Raw genomic sequence first — 20543 nt, forward strand, 5'->3', positions numbered from 1 at the left:
TTGAACTAAAAAATAGTCAAATTGAAGTTAAACAAAATTTAATTGGAATAGGTCAATTTGGAGTAAAAAAGTCAATTTGAAGTTTAAAAAAATTTAATTAAAAAGGGATAATTTGACGGAAAACACCTATAAAAAATAGGATCGTAGCAATAAGAAGTAACTGTTTTAGTTTTTTTAAATTGAGGAACTAATTGTTGTCCAATGTTGATGATTTTCCAGTCTGTGCCTATGATTGATTCTATATAGATTTTTAAACAATAAAGGCCCAAGTAGTGAGCCTTGAGGAACTCCGGAAGGAAACACGTTTTGGAGGCAAGGAAAATCAATTTGACCGCTTGACTTCTCCCAGTTAACAAACAGAATTACATTTCAATAAAGATCCACAAATTCCATTTAAAAAAATCGTTCAATTTTGATACCAAAGTGTTCAATACATATTACAAAAAGAAAATGACACTATCTACTTAATAATTGTTCTATTATCGTGAGGTGCGATATTGTGTGTTCTAGAACAGCGGGGTCATCAATGTTCCAGTAAAAAGAAAGTTTTGAAGAAGAGTGTACTCAGGAGAACAGTACTTTCTTTCTCCAGTCCTGGGACGATCAGTCTTCGTGCGAACGAAGAAGGAGTACGACGACCGACTCAACAATGATAGTCTTATACTTGGCGTACTTCACCTTGACTCTAGCCACCCTTGCAGCCGGCTCTACAAACGAAACACGTAATTTCATAACTAATTAAATTTTATTCCCTGGGAAGAAAGATATTTTAAATTGAAGATACCAGAAGAAGGATTTCAGATCTACTACGATGCCGATGGAAACCCCGTCCCTGAGCTGGATGGAACCGAGAATAAGTTAAAAACTGGAATTAAGAGATTCGGCTTCTTACCTTGTTCCTGCGAGGATGAGTTCAACTGCGGCTGTTGTGTCAATTTGAGATTCATTCGTTTCAAAAGAGCAAGTATGTGAAAACAATTTTTATTTTTTGGTCATTTAACCAGTTTTTTAGAGATTCGCAACTTTCAGGAAAGGATAGCTAACAATAATTATTATAAGTAGATATCGGATTTTTTTTTTAAGTCAGAGTAAATTCATCATTCTCATGTACATTTCATACTGTTCAATTAAATAGAGCGATGGGCCAACACGCTGTAGATATACAACTGACCCATGCACGGGACGACCATTACGAACAACCAAAGTCAGTACAAACGATTGAGAAACAAGCAACAAAAAGTACAACTCATTAAAATTCTGGGCATCGCTGCTCACTGATTTTATACGGAATCAAGGCATGACACCTTTTCATTATGTGGGACACATCCAGCGACCTTTATCTGTTTACGTAGCACGTACGATAGCCACCGGTTTGTCGGGACGATCCAATCCGGCATACTTTTCCAAATTCGCATTAAGGAACAACTTTCCACCCACCACATCGCCGTGTACACATTCGTCAAGAGGCTATCGAAAGTTTCATTGTGCATTCTGCACGATGAGATGGTCGTAAAACTATTGGGTTGTCCGGAAAATAATGCAGGATTTTGGTATTAAACAAAAAAAAAGAAACTAGTTACTTTAAAGCAATGTTCTTTAATCAAAATAATTTCCCATACTCTCAATACATTTCTCCCAACGTGTTGGTAACTTATTAATTCCGTCTGAGTAGAATTCAGAATTTTTAGAATTGATAAAGTCAATAAATGCATTTTCCAGTTCCGTTTGATTTTTGAATATTATGTGTTGTAAGTAGTGGTCCAGGTGTCTAAAAAAATGGTAGTCAGTAGGCGAGAGGTCCGGAGAGTAGGGTGGGTGAGGCAAAGTTTCATAGCCAAGCTCCAATAATTTTTGTGACGTTACACGTGACACATGTGGTCGAGCGTTGTCATGCAACAAAATGGGCCCTTTCCGATTGACCAAAGAGGGCTTCATTACTGCCAATTTCTGATGCATGGTATTAATTTGGTTACAGTATGATTCAGCATTGATGGTTTCGCCAGGATTTAAGAAGCTGTAGTGTATTAAACCAAATGAAGCCCACCATACCGTAACCATTACCTTTTTTTGATGAGTTGGGGGCTTTGGAGCTTCTCCTTTGTCGAGCCACTGTCCAGAACGTCTAGTGTTATCGTAGAGAATCCACTTTTCGTCACATGTAACAATTCTGGCCAGAAATGGGTCATTTTTGTTTCGACAAAGAAGTGATGCACAAACATCAAAGCGCTGATTTTTTTGGCGATCGTTTAATGAGTGTGGAACCCAATTTTCGAGTTTTTTCACTTTTCCAATCGCCTTGAGGTGGTCAGCGACGGTCGTTTTACTGACTTTGAGTTGCTCTGCAAGTTCTCGAACAGTTGTTTTGGGGTTTTCTTCCACCACTGATCGCAGAACATCATCATTAAGAGAGGAAGGCCTTCCACGACCTTCTTCATCTTCAAGGCTGAAATCTCCCTCCCGAAATTTTTTAAACCACCTTTGCACAGTGCACTCATTAACACAACCCTCGCCCCAGACTTGGTTAATGTTTCTAGCCGTTTGGGCTCCGCTTCGGCCGAGTTTAAACTCGTAAAAGAAAATCGTACGAAATTCTCGCTTTGACATTATAAGGATGACTGAATTATTTCCAAGTAGCGGAATGCTACAGAGGTAAACAAACAATATCATTTGGAAGAGGATTAATAAGTGTTGACATTCATACAAATGAGTAATCCTGTAAACGTAAACAGAATATTTTATATAGATTTTTTTTAATGAAAACTTAAAATCCTGCATTATTTTCCGGACAACCCAATAGTTACCTGTTCAATCAGCTTTGACAGAGATCGTATATGGACGACTGTCACCCCTTGAGTATACTCGCTCCCTGTATACTCCCACAGGCATATGGCAGAACAATATAGTAAACCAGCTTGTAAGGAAGGCAATGATAACTGCTCACTACGCCCCATTAATGGTGCACAGCAGGAAGTGGCCATTTACATAACCTCTCCCGTTCCTATGCGACTCTCTGCCATCCCGTTGTTGTTGTTAATTGTTTAGACCCCTTCGTGAAAAAAACGTATCAAATACTGACTTGGGCAGGTGGCGAGTTGATTCAGCACAAAATGTTAGTCTTGAGGGCACAAATGGCTGATGGCTTCTTCCCTGCAATCACATATATGGAGAAGAGTATATCTGAGGGTAATCAGGACATGGGATGTGAGGTGCAACCTGAATAGGTGAAACTTGTAGACTCAGGCATATTTTCCTCGGCTGCCTTAAACGCAGTCTTCCTGTCACTTATATCCAGCCAGAAGAACTTCAGAGACGTTGGGTAGTATAAGTTATTCTATCGTGCTTGTGGACTGCCAACGCAACGCACGAGAGTACTTTCCTGGTTCAAGCAATGTAGCCTTGCTCATCAGGCATTTTCCCCATAGCCCCCCGTGCTGTCCGATAACCAGTTGATTATTTGAGACTCACCGATGAAACGTACCGTGATTTGACTTGAACTAGAGATTACGCAGTTGGAACATACTTACCAGTATGCTGGAGGTCATGTACTCAAAAGACAGTGTACAGTGGAGTGCCTCAAGGGAGCATACAATGCCCACTGTTTTTTTTCTGTTGTTCTGTTCTTTGTTAATGACCTACCCTCGATTGGTTCATAACTAATCACCCTGATGACACCAACTTCATGGTTCGAGCTCATTTTCTCTACGCTGATTTATGTCGAGCTGTTAAAATATTTAGCCAGTGGTTTGCTATTAACAATCTCGACTTGAAAATATGTGTAAAGGAAAAGAACTCGTTGCGTTGAAATTTTCTTTGAAATTCGAAGTACTTTAAGACAGATGATAACAAATTTGATAAATAAAGACTCAATTTTCATATTAGAATAATTCAAAGGCTCTTTCACGTTGAAAACATTTTGGTATTTGGATAGAAGTGGGTTTGGGGACAGGTCGATTGTCAAATGACAACTTTTATTGTTTTTCAGTGTGCTCCAATTTAACATTCGATCCTATGGAATTTTCGATACTAATGAAAATGGATTTTGATGGAGCGGTCATTCTCAACAGGACGTTATCAGGTTAGTTGTTTTAACTATTTGTGAGTATTTAATTATTGGAAGTTTCATTTTTCAGCCAAGAATCCTCCTCCGGCCTGTTTCGATCAGCCCTACATCCCGGGTGTAAGATTCTGTGTAAATCTATTTGACATTTACACGCCGGGAAGGAATTTGCACATGTGCATAAATTTTGAAGCGCGGTTCATCAACTCTCCAATTCTCGTGTTGGAATTCGACTGCATTCAAATGGGAAACGACGGCTTTATTCACGCCAAACCGTTTGAATTTCCGCAAAGAAATACAACAATTGACAAAATCGAAAACTTGTACAATGAAGAGGAAAATGTCGTCGACCTAACACAATTTCAAAACAGCACGAATAATGGCTCGAATTCATCGACGGATGCAAATCAAGTCGTCAATTGACCATCTACTAGATGTGGGATGAATGTAAAATAAATGACAACAATAATAAATATAAATAATAATTGTATTTATATAGTCGAATCCAATTCAATCTCGTCAATAATTGAAGTACTCAAAATTAATACGCTTACAATACATGTTATTGTACAATGTTATTTTCCCGTCTGCCTTGCGATTCTTGTATATAAAAAATTGTTTAAAATATTAATTATTAGTAAATTATTACCGTTCGAACTAAAATTCACTTCAACTTCAAAATAAATTGATGGCATAATTCCAGAAACTAACCGTCGTGAGAAAATAGTAAAATTGTTCCAATTTTAAGTCTCTATAGATTTTAACACAGTGTATATTTTAAGTGGTTTAGTCTTCATTATCTATCTGATCATAATGACTAACATATTCAATATGAAAGATTCTGTATATAAATAATAACAACAGAAATAATAACAATAACTAGTACAGGGCGTGAAATGACCTTAGCCGTTAAAACGCCCTTAAAAATTAATAATAATAATAATAATAATAATAATAATAACTAGTACAATATGTTCGATCACTTCACACACGATCCACCGGCATGATTCAATTTAAAACACTTTCTAGTTTCATTTTTACGATTATTACTGATATTTTATGTATTTTCGACATTTCAGGGCATATCAAAGTTTTTTAGTATTTTTGTTTAAACTTGGCTCAATAAATAGTTTATACCAACAGAAATTGATAACAGATGGAATAAATATAGAAATGTGAAGATATAAAAACAGCCAAAAATTGAAGGTCTACTCCTTTCTGCTGTTTTCCATTATTATTTATATTCTGTACACTTTCTATGGTATTTTTGTTTATGCTTGGCTCAATAAATAGTTTATACCAAAAGAAATTGATAACCAAAGGAATAAATATAGAAATTTGAAGATACCAATACAGCCAAAAATTGAAGGTCTACTCCTTTCTGCTGTTTTCCATTATTATTTATATTTTGTACACTTGCTATGGTATTTTTGTTTATGCTTGGCTCAATAAATAGTATATACCAACAGAAATTGATAACCAAAGGAATAAATATAGAAATTTGAAGATACCAATACAGCCAAAAATTGAAGGTCTACTCGTTTCTGCTGTTTTCCATTATTATTTATATTTTGTACACTTGCTATGGTATTTTTGTTTATGCTTGGCTCAATAAATAGTATATACCAACAGAAATTGATAACCAAAGGAATAAATATAGAAATTTGAAGATACCAATACAGCCAAAAATTGAAGGTCTACTCGTTTCTGCTGTTTTCCATTATTATTTATATTTTGTACACTTGCTATGGTATTTTTGTTTATGCTTGGCTCAATAAATAGTATATACCAACAGAAATTGATAACCAAAGGAATAAATATAGAAATTTGAAGATACCAATACAGCCAAAAATTGAAGGTCTACTCGTTTCTGCTGTTTTCCATTATTATTTATATTTTGTACACTTGCTATGGTATTTTTGTTTATGCTTGGCTCAATAAATAGTATATACCAACAGAAATTGATAACCAAAGGAATAAATATAGAAATTTGAAGATACCAATACAGCCAAAAATTGAAGGTCTACTTGTTTCTGCTGTTTTCCATTATTATTTTTTTTTATGTACTTGCAAAGGAATTTTTGTTAAAGCTAGGCTCAATGAACAGTTTTTACCAAACAAAATTGATAAAAATAGAATAAATATAGAAATTTAAAGATGTCAAAACAGCCAGAAATTGAAGGTCTACTCCTTTCTGCTGTTTTACATTATTATTTATATTTTGTACATTTGCTATGGTATTTTTGTTTATGCTTGGCTCAATAAATAGTTTATACCAACAGAAATTGATAACAGATGGAATAAATATAGAAATGTGAAGATATAAAAACAGCCGAAAATTGTAGGTCTACTCGTTTCTGCTGTTTTACATTATTATTTATATTTTGTACACTTGCTATGGTATTTTTGTTTATGCTTGGTTCAATAAATAGTTTATACCAAAAGAAATTGATAACCAAAGGAATAAATATAGAAATTTACAGATATCAAAACAGCCAAAAATTGAAGGTCTACTCTTTTCTGCTGTTTTCCATAATTATTTATATTTTATGTACTTGCAAAGGAATTTTTGTTAAAGCTAGGCCCAATGAGCAGTTTATACCAAAAGAAATTGATAACAAATAGAATAAATATAGAAATTTGAAGATGTCAAAACAGCCAGAAATTTAAGATCTACTCTTTTCTGCTGTTTTCCGTTATTATTCATACTTTATGCATTTTCAATGATATTTTTGTTTAGAAAAAGTCAGTAAAGAGTTGTAAAAATTGTAAATAATAATTTTTTTTATTATTAATACATTTGTCACGTTTAGATTTAAATGTACTGCCATACCCCTCCAAACTCATCTAACAGTGAAAGGAGTAGGGGCTAGAAAAGGGCTGTTTTTCCATTCCCTAGGACTATTCCCTTTCCGTACTCCTTGGGTTAAAGAGCTGTTTTTCTTTTGTAATAAATAAAAATAATTGTTGTGCACACAATTCAAGTGGGTAAATTTTATATTTTGACGTCAAAACTAAAAATAATAATACTTTAATTTAAAAGTGGTTGTAACTAAAAAATAAATTTTTATAAAGAAAAGTAAAAGAAATAACATTTGATTTGGAAAGTTGTGTTAAAATTTTAATTGTATTTTCGAATTGGTCGTTAAAAAAAAAATTTCCTTTTACTTTTCTTTATAAAACGAGAATTAAATTCGATTTTAAAATTGATGTAGTGTAGATTTCGAAATAGGTTTTATTATAAAATAAAAAGATTCTTTAAATTAAAAATAATAATAAAAGTAATTGTAATTTTATTTTCAATAAATTGTAATAAAAGATTTTAAATTTTCCTAATATTTTTGTCTTGTGTCTATTTTGGTTTGTATTGAATATCGGAAATTCATTTATCAACAAAATGTTTGTTCTATCTATCGATAGATTAAATTAACGTTGTCCGGTACGATCATGAAAAACCTTTGGGACAATGTTTTCGGATTCAGGGTTGGGCTCAAAAGAAAAGAGACACGCTATACATTTATTTATTAAAATTGATCAAATGAGACCATCTATTTTTCAATGACTAATGTAGAAATAATAAAATATTCATGGGAATCTTTCTTTTGGAGCCGTTGTATTATGATTGTATTTTTTCTTTTGGCACACCCAAAATTACCATAAATCCATATATCTTTTAATATTTGACTATAAATCATTATTTGATTTCATATTGATAGCCGGGAGTTCCACCCCAGCCACCAATAAAGTTAGCCGTATTCGAAATCAAGTTTTTTCCTTTTCTTTTTACTGTGCGCTTTCCAATTTAATTTTTACCTTATTGACTAATAATGGTAAAACAAATGGAGCCTATAGTTTTTCCAACAACACTTTCTCGTTTCTTCTCGCGATGGTTTGGCGTGAAACTCCGGGCTGGAATTCTATTGAAATTCGAATGCGCCCGTGACTTTCAATCTACGACTTCTTCTATGCTGGAGGGGGCTTCCAGCTCGGAAAGGAAGGCTGCCGTCAGTCTGAGGCGTTCCAGTGACTGGTTCAGACTCAGTCCTGGAAAATTCTGGTGGTCAGTGGAACAGAACCGAAGACATTAGGAAGAAAGGATAATTTAATCAATTGTAAGTGAACTGGGAAATTTAATTTTTTTTCCTTAGGCGGCATCGGCGAATGGCAAATTCGTTAAATTTCGTTATGTACGTACTCATCGTCTGTGTTTGTGTAGTAAAAAGATTGGCCCAATTTTGCAGAGAGTTGCAGAACATCACGGATGATACGTCGATAAATGTCCTTTTTTTAATTAAAGGCTTAAATAAATAATAATAATTTATTAGATTTTAAAATGGACTATCTTTCTCCAATAGATTGGCAGTGTAGTCTTCTCCGTTTTTTTGTCTGTTGTGTTTTTACCTTTAGGCCTGGTTTGTATTCATCCGGTCGATAGTAATCTCTAGAAAGTTGATACTGCAGTCGCATTCTTTTGAAAAGGTGAAAGTTATATTTTTGTAAAGGACGCTTTATTACTTTGATTTCTGTTCAAGTTTCCCAATGCCGTCCACAAATAGCGAAATCATGGCCACAACTTGAAGAATTCTTTGTATAAAATAAATAAGTGCGACAGAATTTTTTTAAAAACTTAAAGTAAATGTACAATATCAAGAAATAAAACTTGAATTTGAAAACTTTCAACTTGCTGGTTTTTAACTTATGAATTTTATCTTGTTTGCTAAGGTCCCGACTTTCCTGAAGTTTACTGGAAACGACCGTCTTTAAATTTAATTACGATCCTTAAAATTAGGTTTATAGTGACCCCTTCAGCGAAATCGCGTCCTGCTTTCTTTCGATACGCATTGACCCCGAATCCCTCTACGATCCGTGGTTTCAAACGGCAAGAAGAAGAAGAAGGGGTCAAAATTGACATTGGGTCTATTAACATGATCGACTAGGGTCTCGAAAGTTTTTCCAGCGTATTGAGAGAAAAAAAGGAGAGATAGAGAAAGATGGAGAATTACATAGAAGTAAAATATTAGGAAAAAGGAATGTACGTAGATAAACAAAAGAGTGAGAGTGAGAGAGAGAATTGAATTGAAACATTTTGTTTATAATACTAGCAGATTTAGGTCATAATGACCATTTTTGCAATGAACGAGTTCTTTTTTACAAAAATAAACAAAATGATTATGGTGTTATTATTTTTGATGAAAATGATTATTATTTTTGCTTTAATCACTTGTACTAAATTTAACATGTAGTGTGTAATATACAATGCAAGATTTCAACTTAAAATAGCTACAATAAAAAAAGGAGAGAGAGAGAGAGAGAGAGAGAGAGAGAGAGAGAGAGAGAGAGAAAATGAAATAAAACAATTATTAAGATAAAAACTATAGAGAAAATAACACAGGTAGATAAACAAAGAAAGAAAAAATTAAGTGAAAAAGGATTGAGTGGTATTGAGAGAAAAAAATAAAGAGAGAGAGAATTAGATAGAAGTAAAATATTAAGAAAAAACAACAGAAAAAAGGAATGTAGGTATATAAACTAAGGAAAAAAATTGATGGAAAAAGAATGAGTGGCGCTGAGAGAAAGAGAGAGAGAGAATTACATAGAAATAAAATATTAAGAAAAAAATATAAAAAATGAATGTAGGTGGATAAACAAAAAAAGGAAGAGTGAGAGAAAGAGGAAGAGAAAGAGAGAGGGTGAGAGAAAAAAGAGAATTAGATAGAAATAAAATTTTAAGAAAAAACTGTAGAAAAAAATGAATGTAGGTAGATAAACAAAGAAAGAAAAAATTAAGTGAAAAAGGATTGAGTGGTATTGGGAGAAAAAGAAAGAAAGATAGAAAGAGAGGGAATAATAAGAAAAAACTATAGATAAGGAAAATTAGAAAAACGAAGAAAGAAAAAAGAAAGAAAGAACGGGTTATAATAGAATGCGAATAATAAGAAGAAAAAACGATAGATTAGGGAAAAAGAAATATAAACATAAAATGAAAAAGAGAGAAAGTGGAAAAGGGCGATTGAGAGAGATGTCTACATATTTGTACGGTCAAAGGACTTGCGAAAGGACGAGTTCGTCCTTGCTCAAAGAGAAAGTTCCTCTTTTTCTGATCTCATGTCCTTCCACACGAGGAAAGAATGCAACACCAAAGAGAAAATAAAGGCCACCTCGATGGGTCATGGACCGAGGATCCTTTTATAAAAATCACCCGTTATCATCAAAAGTGAAAGAGTCAACCTTTGTTTGTACGGAGCCGGGAAAATTCCACACTTTTATGTCTTTTTTGATTAACGCTAAAAATAAAATAAATACATTTTCCACCATCAATACCCATAGTGGAAATCTAATCCTAATCTTCTCAAAGCTTTCTAGACAGAATCACACAGGGCAGGGTAATCAATATTGTGAGAAAAAATGCAACTTAAATTCAGTTTTGTCGCCCTGGGTCCGTGCGATCTCGCTTTGCCTTGACCCGTAAGAGGATAATATGTTTAAAACGATTCGTCATCGTTTAGCAGAGTGGCGCAGTGGAAGCGTGCTGGGCCCATAACCCAGAGGTCCGTGGATCGAAACCACGCTCTGCTATTCAATTTTTTTTTTACTTTTAAAAACTGGCGAATTGATTAAATTTTGCTTTTCCGGAAGCAAACTATAAATAAATCCCTCTCGTGGCACTAACTTTTTCATTTCAACCAGAAACCTTACACAAAAAGATTAATTAATTGAAAGAAGTAATTTGGTCAATAGACATAAATATAATGAAACTATAAATAAAGTTTAGTAGATTCAGTTACAACGTGAAATTCGTTAGCTTTAGCTTTTAAAATTTCAAAATTTGTTTACTTATTTGTTAATTACTGGGAAATTAAGCTCTGGTTTTATCTTTATGTTGTCTTCGCTTGTAAACAAGTATCATTATTCTCGCTGTTTTACGTGTTTATCTTTCGAATGTTTTGAGATTCGTTTATCAAATCAGAGAACTTTTTTTAAGGTCACCATTGTTGATCATAAAAGCAAAGTTTTATTCCCATCAATCTACATAATTTTCTTATTTTGCGTGCATAAATTGACAAATGTCCTGTCTATTTTCATAATAATAAGAATTTTATGGCTGAAGACGAAATTCTGAAATTTTAGATTAGGAATTGTTAGGGTTAGGGTTAGGTTTCTTGCATAAAATGACAACAATCCGCTCTATTTTGGTAATAATAAGAATATTTTGGTTGAAAGGGAAATTCTGAAACCTAAAGTTAGGAATGGTTAGATTCAGTAGAGTTAGGGTTAGGTTTTTGCTTAAATGGACACCAATCCACTCTATTTTGATAATAAAATGCATTTTGTGGCTGAAGATGAAATCCTGAACCTTAGGGTAAGGAATATTTAGGTTAGGTAGAGTTAGAGCTCGGTTTCTTGCTTAAATTGACAACAATCCACTCTGTTTAGATAATAATAAGAATTTAGTGACAGAAGATGAACTTCTCAAATCTTCGATATGTAAGGTTAGGGTTAGGTTTCTTGCTTAAATTGATAACAATCCACTCTATTTTGATGATATGATGAATTTTCCGGCTGAAGATGAAATCCTGAAACCTTAGGTAAGGAATATTTAGGTTACGTAGAGTTAGAGCTAGGTTACTTGCTTAAATTGACAACAATCCACTCTGTTTAGATAATAATAAGAATTTAGTGACAGAAGATGAACTTCTCAAATCTTCGATATGTAAGGTAAGGGTTAGGTTTATCCTTGTTTAGGTTTAAGATAAAAAAACAAAAAGATTAATCAAAAAAATTTTATTTATTGCAAAACTGAAAAATAGTCCGTAATATTGGTTTGTTTATTTTTTTATGAATGTAAAAAGCATTTTCTGTAATGGTGATAAGTTCTTTCACTGTCATTTTCATAGATTCCTCTGCAAAATTGTCATAACATGTTAAAAATTTATTTACCACATTTATAGCTGAGAACGTTTCCTTCAAAGTGGGGCACGAAAATTCGCTTGAATCATCTGTTATAGCATTGACTTCTAAATCATTTTCTGCTTTGATCCCTGCAACAATTTCTTCATCTGTGATGATTCCATGGGTAGTAAGACTCAAGTCTATGTCTTCATATCCTTGAAGCAAACAGTTTTCAATGGGCAAATCTTGAGCCCAGTTTCGAAGTGTTTCATCCTGAAAGTCTTGGATTTGAAGAATATCAACAGCATTGTCAACCAAATCACTGAGGAAGCCAGCATGCCGGAAGCAGTTTCTAATCGTTGAAGGCTTAACCTGATTCCAAGCCTTTTCGAGCATAATTATAGCATCCAGGACTGAAATCTTTGCTTCCTTCTTCTTTTCAATGTCATCAATGATCCGTAGGATAAGTTGTTTTCTGAAGACGACTTTCAAGGATTTTATGACACCTTGATCCATAGGCTGTAAAGCCGACGTTGTGTTGGGAGGAAGAAAAGCTAATTTAATGGCTTGAAGACCTTTTACTGATGGGTGGGCAGGACAATTGTCAACAAGAAGGAGAATTTTCTTCCTTTGACGATGAAGTTTTTTATCCCACTTTCGCAACCAATTTTCGAATAGTTCTCCGGTCATACAGGCTTTTGAATTGGCACAGTATTCGACAGTTTGTGTATTTACCGATCACTAACAATTTGGGTTTTTCAGTTCTGGTTAGATTTGCCGCAACCAAAACTGTTATTCTTTCTTTTGAAAGCTTACCACCACTGCAGTTTTCATTTTTAAAACGTAACGTCTTATCTGGGGTCATACTGTAAAATAGGCCAGTTTCATCGGCGTTGAAGATCTCCTCGTCTCTGTAGCCTTCCCTCAATGTAGGCCAAACAGTTTCAAGCGAGTTTTCTGAAACTCCAGATGGCACGGCTGATTTTTCCAAAAACAATGGAAAGTCTTTGCCGAAATCTCTGGATCCAAATTATGGAATAACCAAACGCCCCTCAGACCAACACGTCAGCAAAGTCTGGCGGGTCCAGACGGCCGTCCATCATCTTAATCAGCATTTCTTTAAACTAATATAAAAACCCTAATCCCCCTTACTCTTACGATAGCCTTCTGCCCTTCACTGTCGGTTTAAAATTAAACATTGTACAGTTTTGACAATAAAGTTTCTTCTTTTTTTAAAAAGTCTTCTTCGAGCGATTACTTAACTTCCACGAGGTTGAACGTACAAAATCATTTTTATTAAAAAGTTTTGCAAAATCATTTGCTTTTGCTTGTAAAATAGGTCCATTCAACCGAATGTTTGCACTCCTTTGAACCTTGAACCACTGCAACAGTGCTTCTTCGACATCACCATGAGAACTTTTTCGAATTTTTTTTCCTCCTTTTTGAATTCTTCTTTTGATTTTTGACGGTTCGTGAAAATGTTTGAAATGGTTGCATGACTCACCTTTAGTTCATTCGCCAAAGCTCCATTTTCCAAACGAGAAATTATATGGATTTTTTCCTCCACCGTAAAAGTTTTTCGTTTTTTTTTCGTTCATTGCACCGTCCTGTTTGAACACATTACACCGTCCTGTTTGAGCAACTGCAGAGAACTGAGAAAAAACGTTTAGCCAGAAGATAATGTAAAACACGACACAATCATTCCATGAAAATAGTTGATTACATTTCGTACAATATTTTGTGTGAACTCCTCTTTCGAGGGGTGTATTTTCTCATGAAGTTCTTACAAAAGGTTTGTTTTGTCAGAAATACATTAACTTTAGGTCATTAAAAACGATGTTCTTATAACCAGATATTTTATTCATTAAGTTGCATTAAAGCTGGCCGGGAACTAGAAATTTCGTTCTTATAATCGATATATTTTTTCAACCGGTGTTCATTTAAACGATTTTTACTGTATTTATATGTCTTCCTCACAATCCCATTCACCCATTCTTTTTCTTTATTTGTTGTATGTATGTAACTATTTTCTATTCTCTATAGTGTTTTTCTGATCACCTTCTTTCTATCTCACCTCTCTCCCACCCCCTCTCTACTATAGATATTCTAAATTCTTCTTATTAAATTCACTATTTTTCGTGGTACGCTTGACCGATTAATAACATTCAATTAATTAAGGTTTTTAAGTTGAGATAAAAAGTCGGTGTCACGAGCGGGATTCGAACCCACGACCTTCGGCTTGATACGCCGCTACTGTACCACTTGAGCAATCGTGACTGATCCCCTCGGGCACAAACTTCCCATCTCAACCCCACCTTTTGAAGTATCAAACCGAAGGTCGTGGGTTCGAATCCCGCTCGTGACACTGACTTTTTATCTCAACTTAAAAACCTTAATTAATTTAATTCTTCTTATTCTTAAATCTTTATATTTCCTTTTTTTCAGGCTTGTGATGCTTCTTATGCGGCTTAGGTTACGACAGTTCTCAACGCAATGTGTCAAATACTCGTTTCAACAGAATGTTGCCGTCGAGGAAGTCAATTTAGGAAAACCTTATTCACAAGTACCAGGCCCCAAGCCACTACCAGTTTTTGGAAATACATGGAGATTTCTGCCATTCATAGGTGACTACAATAATACTTTGAATAAACTCTGAAACCCACTTTGGAAACACTTTTGAAATAGTTTTCTAATAGACAATTTAAATCGGTTGCGATAAAATAGAAATTAAAATAAACTGGAAACAAACCTGCTTTTGTATTTTAAAAATATAACGTTTTATATATAAAATTCAAGCTTATAATTTAAAGTAGCCATGTTAACTAAATGTCTAGTTCGATCGTCTACAGTCATCCTGGTCTGCTTATTCTTAGTCTGTCAGTGTTCCAAAAGTTTGCCATATTCAGTGAGTTTGTAATACAAATGACAAAATGACAACACAGACCAAGAGGCAATGTGGCAAAAAAAAAAAAAAAAAAAAAAAAAAAAAAAAAACATTAGGCTGATCTGGATGATCTGAAATGATCAAGCTGCAATGCCACTGCCTCACAAGTTTACATGTTTAATAAATTTTTAAAATAATAGTAATAATAATAAGTATGTTGACACTAATTTGAGATGTTCACGAATCAGATAAAAGACAACAAATAAACAAGTTAGCGTTAAAGTTTAATTTTCTAAGGACTTTTGCAAGCTTTTATGAGTTTTATGAATTGACTTATTAAATATTTAGGAGAGTACAAAATTGGTGATGTTGCTGACATATCCCAGTCTCTGTACAATGAATATGGCCAAATAGTCAAATTATCCGGCCTAATCGGCCGGCCCGATCTCTTATTTGTCTTCGACTGTGACGAAGCTGAGAAAATCTTCAGAAATGAAGGTGACACACCTCACAGGCCGGCAATGCCATGCCTAGTCCAGTACAAGACGAAGGAAAGGAAAGAGTTTTTCGGAGATCTCCCCGGAGTTATTGGCGTGTAGGTACACACATTTTTTCTCTCTAACATCACCTCATCGTTATAATCAAGTATTTTTATGTTATATTTCAGTCATGGAGAACCTTGGAGAGAATTTAGGACGAGGGTGCAAAAGCCGATTTTACAGCCTTCAGTCGTGAAAAAGTATATACCAATCATTGAAAGCGTTACGAATCATTTCATTACAAGGTAATTTTTGTTTCTGTCTTAGCTTTGACAGTCTTCTTATAATTTTTCTCAAATCTCAAAGACTGCTGCCTCCTTTTTTAAAAGGTGAATCTCTTGTCCTGATTTTATCCAGTTGAGTTTTTCTTTTGTAAGCCATTTTTCCAGCTCTGGTGCGCCTTCTTTGGCTAGTTTGTAAGACTGTTTCCTTTTAAACTTTCATGTCCCAGAACCAATTTTAAAATAACCTTGCTGTTGTCCTAGATCACCCAAGATAGTTTTGGAGCTAAAAGCATATACATATAGTGTTTTATATCTGCCTGACCAGCCACCCTTAATTTTCTTCTTTAGTAACTCATCACAGAATGGACCTCAGCTTGGAATACGGGGTTTTGCTAGGGAATAATTTATCCCCTTTTTAATTCTTTGATCCATCAAACCATATTAGCACCTCTTACTGAAATTTGGGGTTGCCTTTCTTCCGAAGATCTCTGTTGTGGGACTTGGAGGGGTCTGTCAAAGCTAAGTAGTTGTCATTTTTCCAGGTAGAAAGACAATTCGTTTTAATTTTCCCTAGAATTTTGTGATGGCTTTTTCACAGATATGGGTTTATTTCTTTATATCTCAGGAATCTTTTGGCTCTCCTGATAACCAATCTTTGTACAGGCGTCTATGGGAACAAGTTCGGTGCCCAACATTGCTCCATATGTGACCAACATTGTGGTTAATAACGGCCAGTGCAGCTGTGCCTGCTGCAACCAAGGCCAAGAAAGCTCTGGCAAAGGCACCTGCCAAGGGAGCAGCAAAGCCATGACTCTGGAAAAGCCTGCAACTAAAACAGTTGTATAAAAGACGAAAAGAGATGTCACATCTAAGTCTCAAAGAGAAAGGAAAGTTGTAAAAAGACACCCATTCAGAAGGCCCATAATGTCAAACTAAAAGTATGAGGAAGCCATGGGGAAAATTAGAACATCTTTTCACTTCAGCAGACACTCGGCAGGTCGCCGAGGAAGCTTAAATACCCCTGTAAGTCTGTTCCAAGTAAGAAACGCATGGATGAAACGCCTAGCATTATCAAATCCTGGTTGGCGATTGAGACTGCCTTGAAAAAAATAGAGGACACTAGTCTTCCCTGTCCACTTCAGGGCTATTAGGCATCATATTCCCTGTCAAGAAACACTACGATATCGATGTAGCAAAACTCAACCCTTGTTAGGTCGGAAAGAAAAGAGCCTATGTGATATTAGCAAGAGACTTCAATGTGTTGTATGTTTCAAATAAAATTGGGATCATATAAATATCTCGTTTTTGTACATCACTTACCTATAATTTTATATATTCTCAATGTAACAATATGGCTAGTATGCAATCCTGAGATTTAGTCACTCATTCATAGTAGTGGTTTGACTTTATGCAGTATTGTCGGTAGACATATTTTAATTATAACGTCATAGGTCTACAATTGTCCGCAATAGTTGAATTCTAATCTAATTTACATGGTTGAACATCTATATGATATGATGTCATGATGACATAATGTGTAATATGGACAAATAAAAGGAAATTCATAAAAATTATGTGTTAAGATACAAAGTTGTAGTGGCTCAGGAGGTTAGAGTGTTAGAGGTACTGTTCAGAAGACAATTTGTTCAAAATCCATCCATAACTTTTTTCTTTCAAATCTAGCATTCAAAAATTAGTAATTTTAGAGTGAACTGAAACCGATAGATAAACATTAATTGTTTATGTAGTTTTATATGGCTTCTCCTCATCATCCAGGTCAAGGGTTATACCTAGATACTTTTTTCGTTTTCTTTTCTTTTTTTGTTGAGAAAATCTTAATCTTTTAGAGTGGGTGATTTATGTAGCCTTCTTGTGAAGGGTATGAAAATATCTGTCAACAGAGTTTACAATCTTAACACAATTAATTTTTTTTTAGGATGATACAAATGAGAGATGAGAATCTTGAAATGCCGGCAGATTTTGACAATGAAATTCACAAGTGGTCATTAGAATGTAAGCAATAAACCTGTTTAATTTTTGATTATTTATTTTTATATGTGGTAGTTTCTTTATCGTTGGGGGAAAATTTTCAAATTTATAAACTGAATTGAAATGTATTGAAACAGTTCTTAATGTCTTAAGGTATTGGTCATGTGGCGCTGGACGTTCGGTTGGGATGTTTAGATCCAAATTTACCACAGAACTCGGAGCCTCAGAAAATAATCGACTGTGCTAAATTTGCTTTGAGAAATGTAGCCATACTCGAGTTGAAATTCCCGTACTGGAGATATTTTCCGAGCACTTTATGGAATCGGTATATAAGTAACATGGATTACTTCCGAGAGTGAGTATCCAATCATAACAATAATAATTGCTTTGTTGGTTGTTTATCTTTTTTTCTTTCCTCTCGGTTTTTTTTTTTTTTTTTATTAAGCTAAGGTAGCTTGAGCTAGCTTTTTTAAGGAAATTTTAATCTTTTGGTTCAACTATGCTAAAACAGATGAGTAATCTATTTTGTTTTATTTTCCAGAGTATGCATGAAATACATTAACAAATCATTATCAAACCTTAAATCTAAAAGTGCAGACAGTCATGATCTTTCGTTACTTGAACGAATTTTAGTCAATGAAAAGAATCCGAAAATTGCTTGCATTCTAGCCCTTGATTTAATTCTCGTCGGCATCGATACTGTAAGCTCTGATCTGCATTTTTATTCAAAAGTGTGTTGAAATATTAAATAAATTATTTCCCCTTAGATTTCGATGGCGGTTTGCTCGATGCTCTATCAGTTGGCGACTAGGCCGGAAGTTCAGGAAAAGATGCATGAAGAATTAGTAAGAGTACTTCCAGATCCAAAAATTAAAATAACATCTCAGCATTTAGACCAGATGTATTATCTTAAAGGATTCATCAGAGAAGTATTGAGGTAGCAAAGCAAAAAAATAAGATCTAGTGAAAAAAATTGTTCTTTTAACCAGATTTTAGATAATCAGTATTAAAAGAAAACAATATTACATAGGACAGTTTTTATAAGGTTATTTATTGTATTATTTCAGAATGTACTCAACAGTCATAGGGAATGGTAGAGTACTCCTAAGTGACACTAAAATTTGCGGTTTCAACATACCAAAAGGGGTAAAGTAAAATCAGTGTTTAAGCATGAACTATTGAGAAAAGTTATTGCTGTTTTTTTTAGGTCCAGTTGGTGTTCCCCAATATTGTTATGGGCCGGATGAAAGAATACGTTGGAGACGCTAAGGTATTCAAACCAGAGAGATGGATAAAGAGTGAGCGTTCGGATCCGAGCAACTATGTACACCCATTCGCTTCCTTACCGTATGGTTATGGCGCCCGTATGTGTTTGGGCAGACGGTTCGCCGATTTGGAAATGCAACTTTTACTGGTTAAAGTAAATTATAAGTATACAATTAACGTACATTTATGCATAATCACATAATAAATAACACATAATCACATTTATGCATAACACATAATTATAAACAGTGCCTCTTGGCCAAAATGTGCAATGTTCATGCAAGCACAAATTAGTAGGTGTAAAATTTCGTGAAATGTAAAACTTTCAATTTGGGGACTGAATTGGCACTTTAGGCAACTTGAATATTGTCAGGAAGGGTTTTGGATTATAGGTGTGGCACTAAGGTGTTAGGATAAGGCTCCAGTGTTTTGTGGAGGTGTATCGACTTCTTTCAGTTTGAAGGTCTGCTTGCAAAGTAGGTAACTTGGATAATGGTTTGAAGGATTTTGTACTGGTGTGAATTCTTTGGAGGTTGTAACACTTGAACCATTCAATGTTTTTAAGCTGAATTTATTGGCTCTAAGTAAGCCTTTTGCTGATATTAAGTCTCAAATAGAAGACAATAGTTGCGGGGATACGAACAGAGTTTGAAGTGTATCGACTTCTTGAGGTTTCATGTTCTGAGTGTAAAGTAAGATGCTTGGACAATGGATCAAAGGATTTTGGATTGGAATGGATTTTTTGGAGGTTATAACACTTGGTATGGCCATTCAATTCTTTTGAGCCGAATTTGTGTGTTCCAAGTTATGTGATAACACCAATTGTCATGTCAGGTCACACCCACTTTCACATAAGGTTCCAATTCGTATTTGAAAGTACCCTTGAATTTCCAGAGCAAGCCTAGGTGCCACACTCGATCAATGGCTTACCTTACGGTTACAAAAATACTCGAGCAACGTTCATACAAGACTTCTATGTCTACCACTCTATGGCACTATTGAATGTTTTAATTTTGAAGTATTCACATTTTTTTTAAATATGTTTTTCTCTTATGTTTTTTAGCTTGTACGTTCATACAAACTTGAATACCTACATGAACCATTGGACTATAAAGTGACTTTTATGTACGCACCAGAGGGAGAATTGAAATTTAAATTAACAGAACGAACATAAAACTTCATGTGTATCTCAAAAATTGATGTAATTGCAGAAAATATAAATAAATCAAATATAAATTATTGGTGTTTTTTTTCTAATTATGCTCTTATGTAAATGTCGTGTTAGTGTAATTATGAATCACTGTTTAAAAAAAATTGTAAACTTTAGCTAAGAACGAAAACCAACAAGACAATATCTTAATTTTATGTGTTTGAAATTAGTAATTTAGTTTTAAAAAAAAATGTCTGTAGAATAAAAGAAAGATATTAATGTCAGGGGGATTTCTAATACTAACTCAATTTTCTAGTTGAAAACTGGATATTGGAATTAGACTGAAATGCATTCATTATAATAAAGAGAAAAACTACAAGAGTACTAAGAGTTCTTTAATTTGTTCTTGTATGAATAGGAACTACTAAAAAAAAGAAACCAAGAATTATTTATTTATTTTCAATAAAGGTTTGCAACAGCAGTGTTTGTATCAGCCCAGGGGATTTAAAGTATCAATGTTCTAACATCAACTTCCCTCTCATTA

General features: G+C 34.2%; 2 protein-coding genes and 1 non-coding gene across 5 annotated transcripts; all 3 read left to right on the forward strand.

The window, feature by feature from the left end:
• Positions 1 to 616: 616 nt before the first annotated feature.
• Positions 617 to 4547, forward strand: LOC106664067. Of its 2 annotated transcripts, none has more exons than XM_014389446.2 (4): positions 617 to 722; positions 788 to 964; positions 3983 to 4075; positions 4131 to 4547. In XM_014389446.2, exons 1-4 carry the CDS (start codon positions 650 to 652, stop codon positions 4478 to 4480), a joined length of 693 nt encoding a protein of 230 aa, XP_014244932.1. In that variant the 5' UTR covers positions 617 to 649; the 3' UTR covers positions 4481 to 4547. The 2 variants fall into 2 exon arrangements, with proteins under 2 accessions (XP_014244932.1, XP_014244933.1); XM_014389447.2 differs by having other exon boundaries at positions 794 to 964.
• A 3514-nt stretch (positions 4548 to 8061) lies between these two features.
• LOC106664146 (probable cytochrome P450 301a1, mitochondrial) lies at positions 8062 to 20088 on the forward strand. 2 transcript variants are annotated; one of them, XM_024226017.1, is made up of 12 exons: positions 11552 to 11643; positions 11718 to 11773; positions 14393 to 14571; positions 15180 to 15426; positions 15499 to 15615; positions 17531 to 17607; positions 17737 to 17938; positions 18125 to 18284; positions 18351 to 18520; positions 18651 to 18729; positions 18791 to 19003; positions 19913 to 20088. In XM_024226017.1, exons 2-12 carry the CDS (start codon positions 11745 to 11747, stop codon positions 20021 to 20023), a joined length of 1584 nt encoding a protein of 527 aa, XP_024081785.1. In that variant the 5' UTR covers positions 11552 to 11643; positions 11718 to 11744; the 3' UTR covers positions 20024 to 20088. The 2 variants fall into 2 exon arrangements, with proteins under 2 accessions (XP_014245081.1, XP_024081785.1); XM_014389595.2 differs by lacking the exons at positions 11552 to 11643; positions 11718 to 11773 and adding an exon at positions 8062 to 8169.
• Positions 10562 to 10633, forward strand: Trnam-cau. The gene has a single exon. It is a non-coding gene; the product is annotated as a tRNA-Met (tRNA).
• Positions 20089 to 20543: the final 455 nt, after the last annotated feature.

The sequence above is a fragment of the Cimex lectularius genome, unplaced genomic scaffold (assembly GCF_000648675.2).
Source record: "Cimex lectularius strain Harlan isolate CLEC.00 unplaced genomic scaffold, Clec_2.1 scaffold82, whole genome shotgun sequence".
Taxonomy (NCBI): Eukaryota; Metazoa; Arthropoda; class Insecta; order Hemiptera; family Cimicidae; genus Cimex; species Cimex lectularius.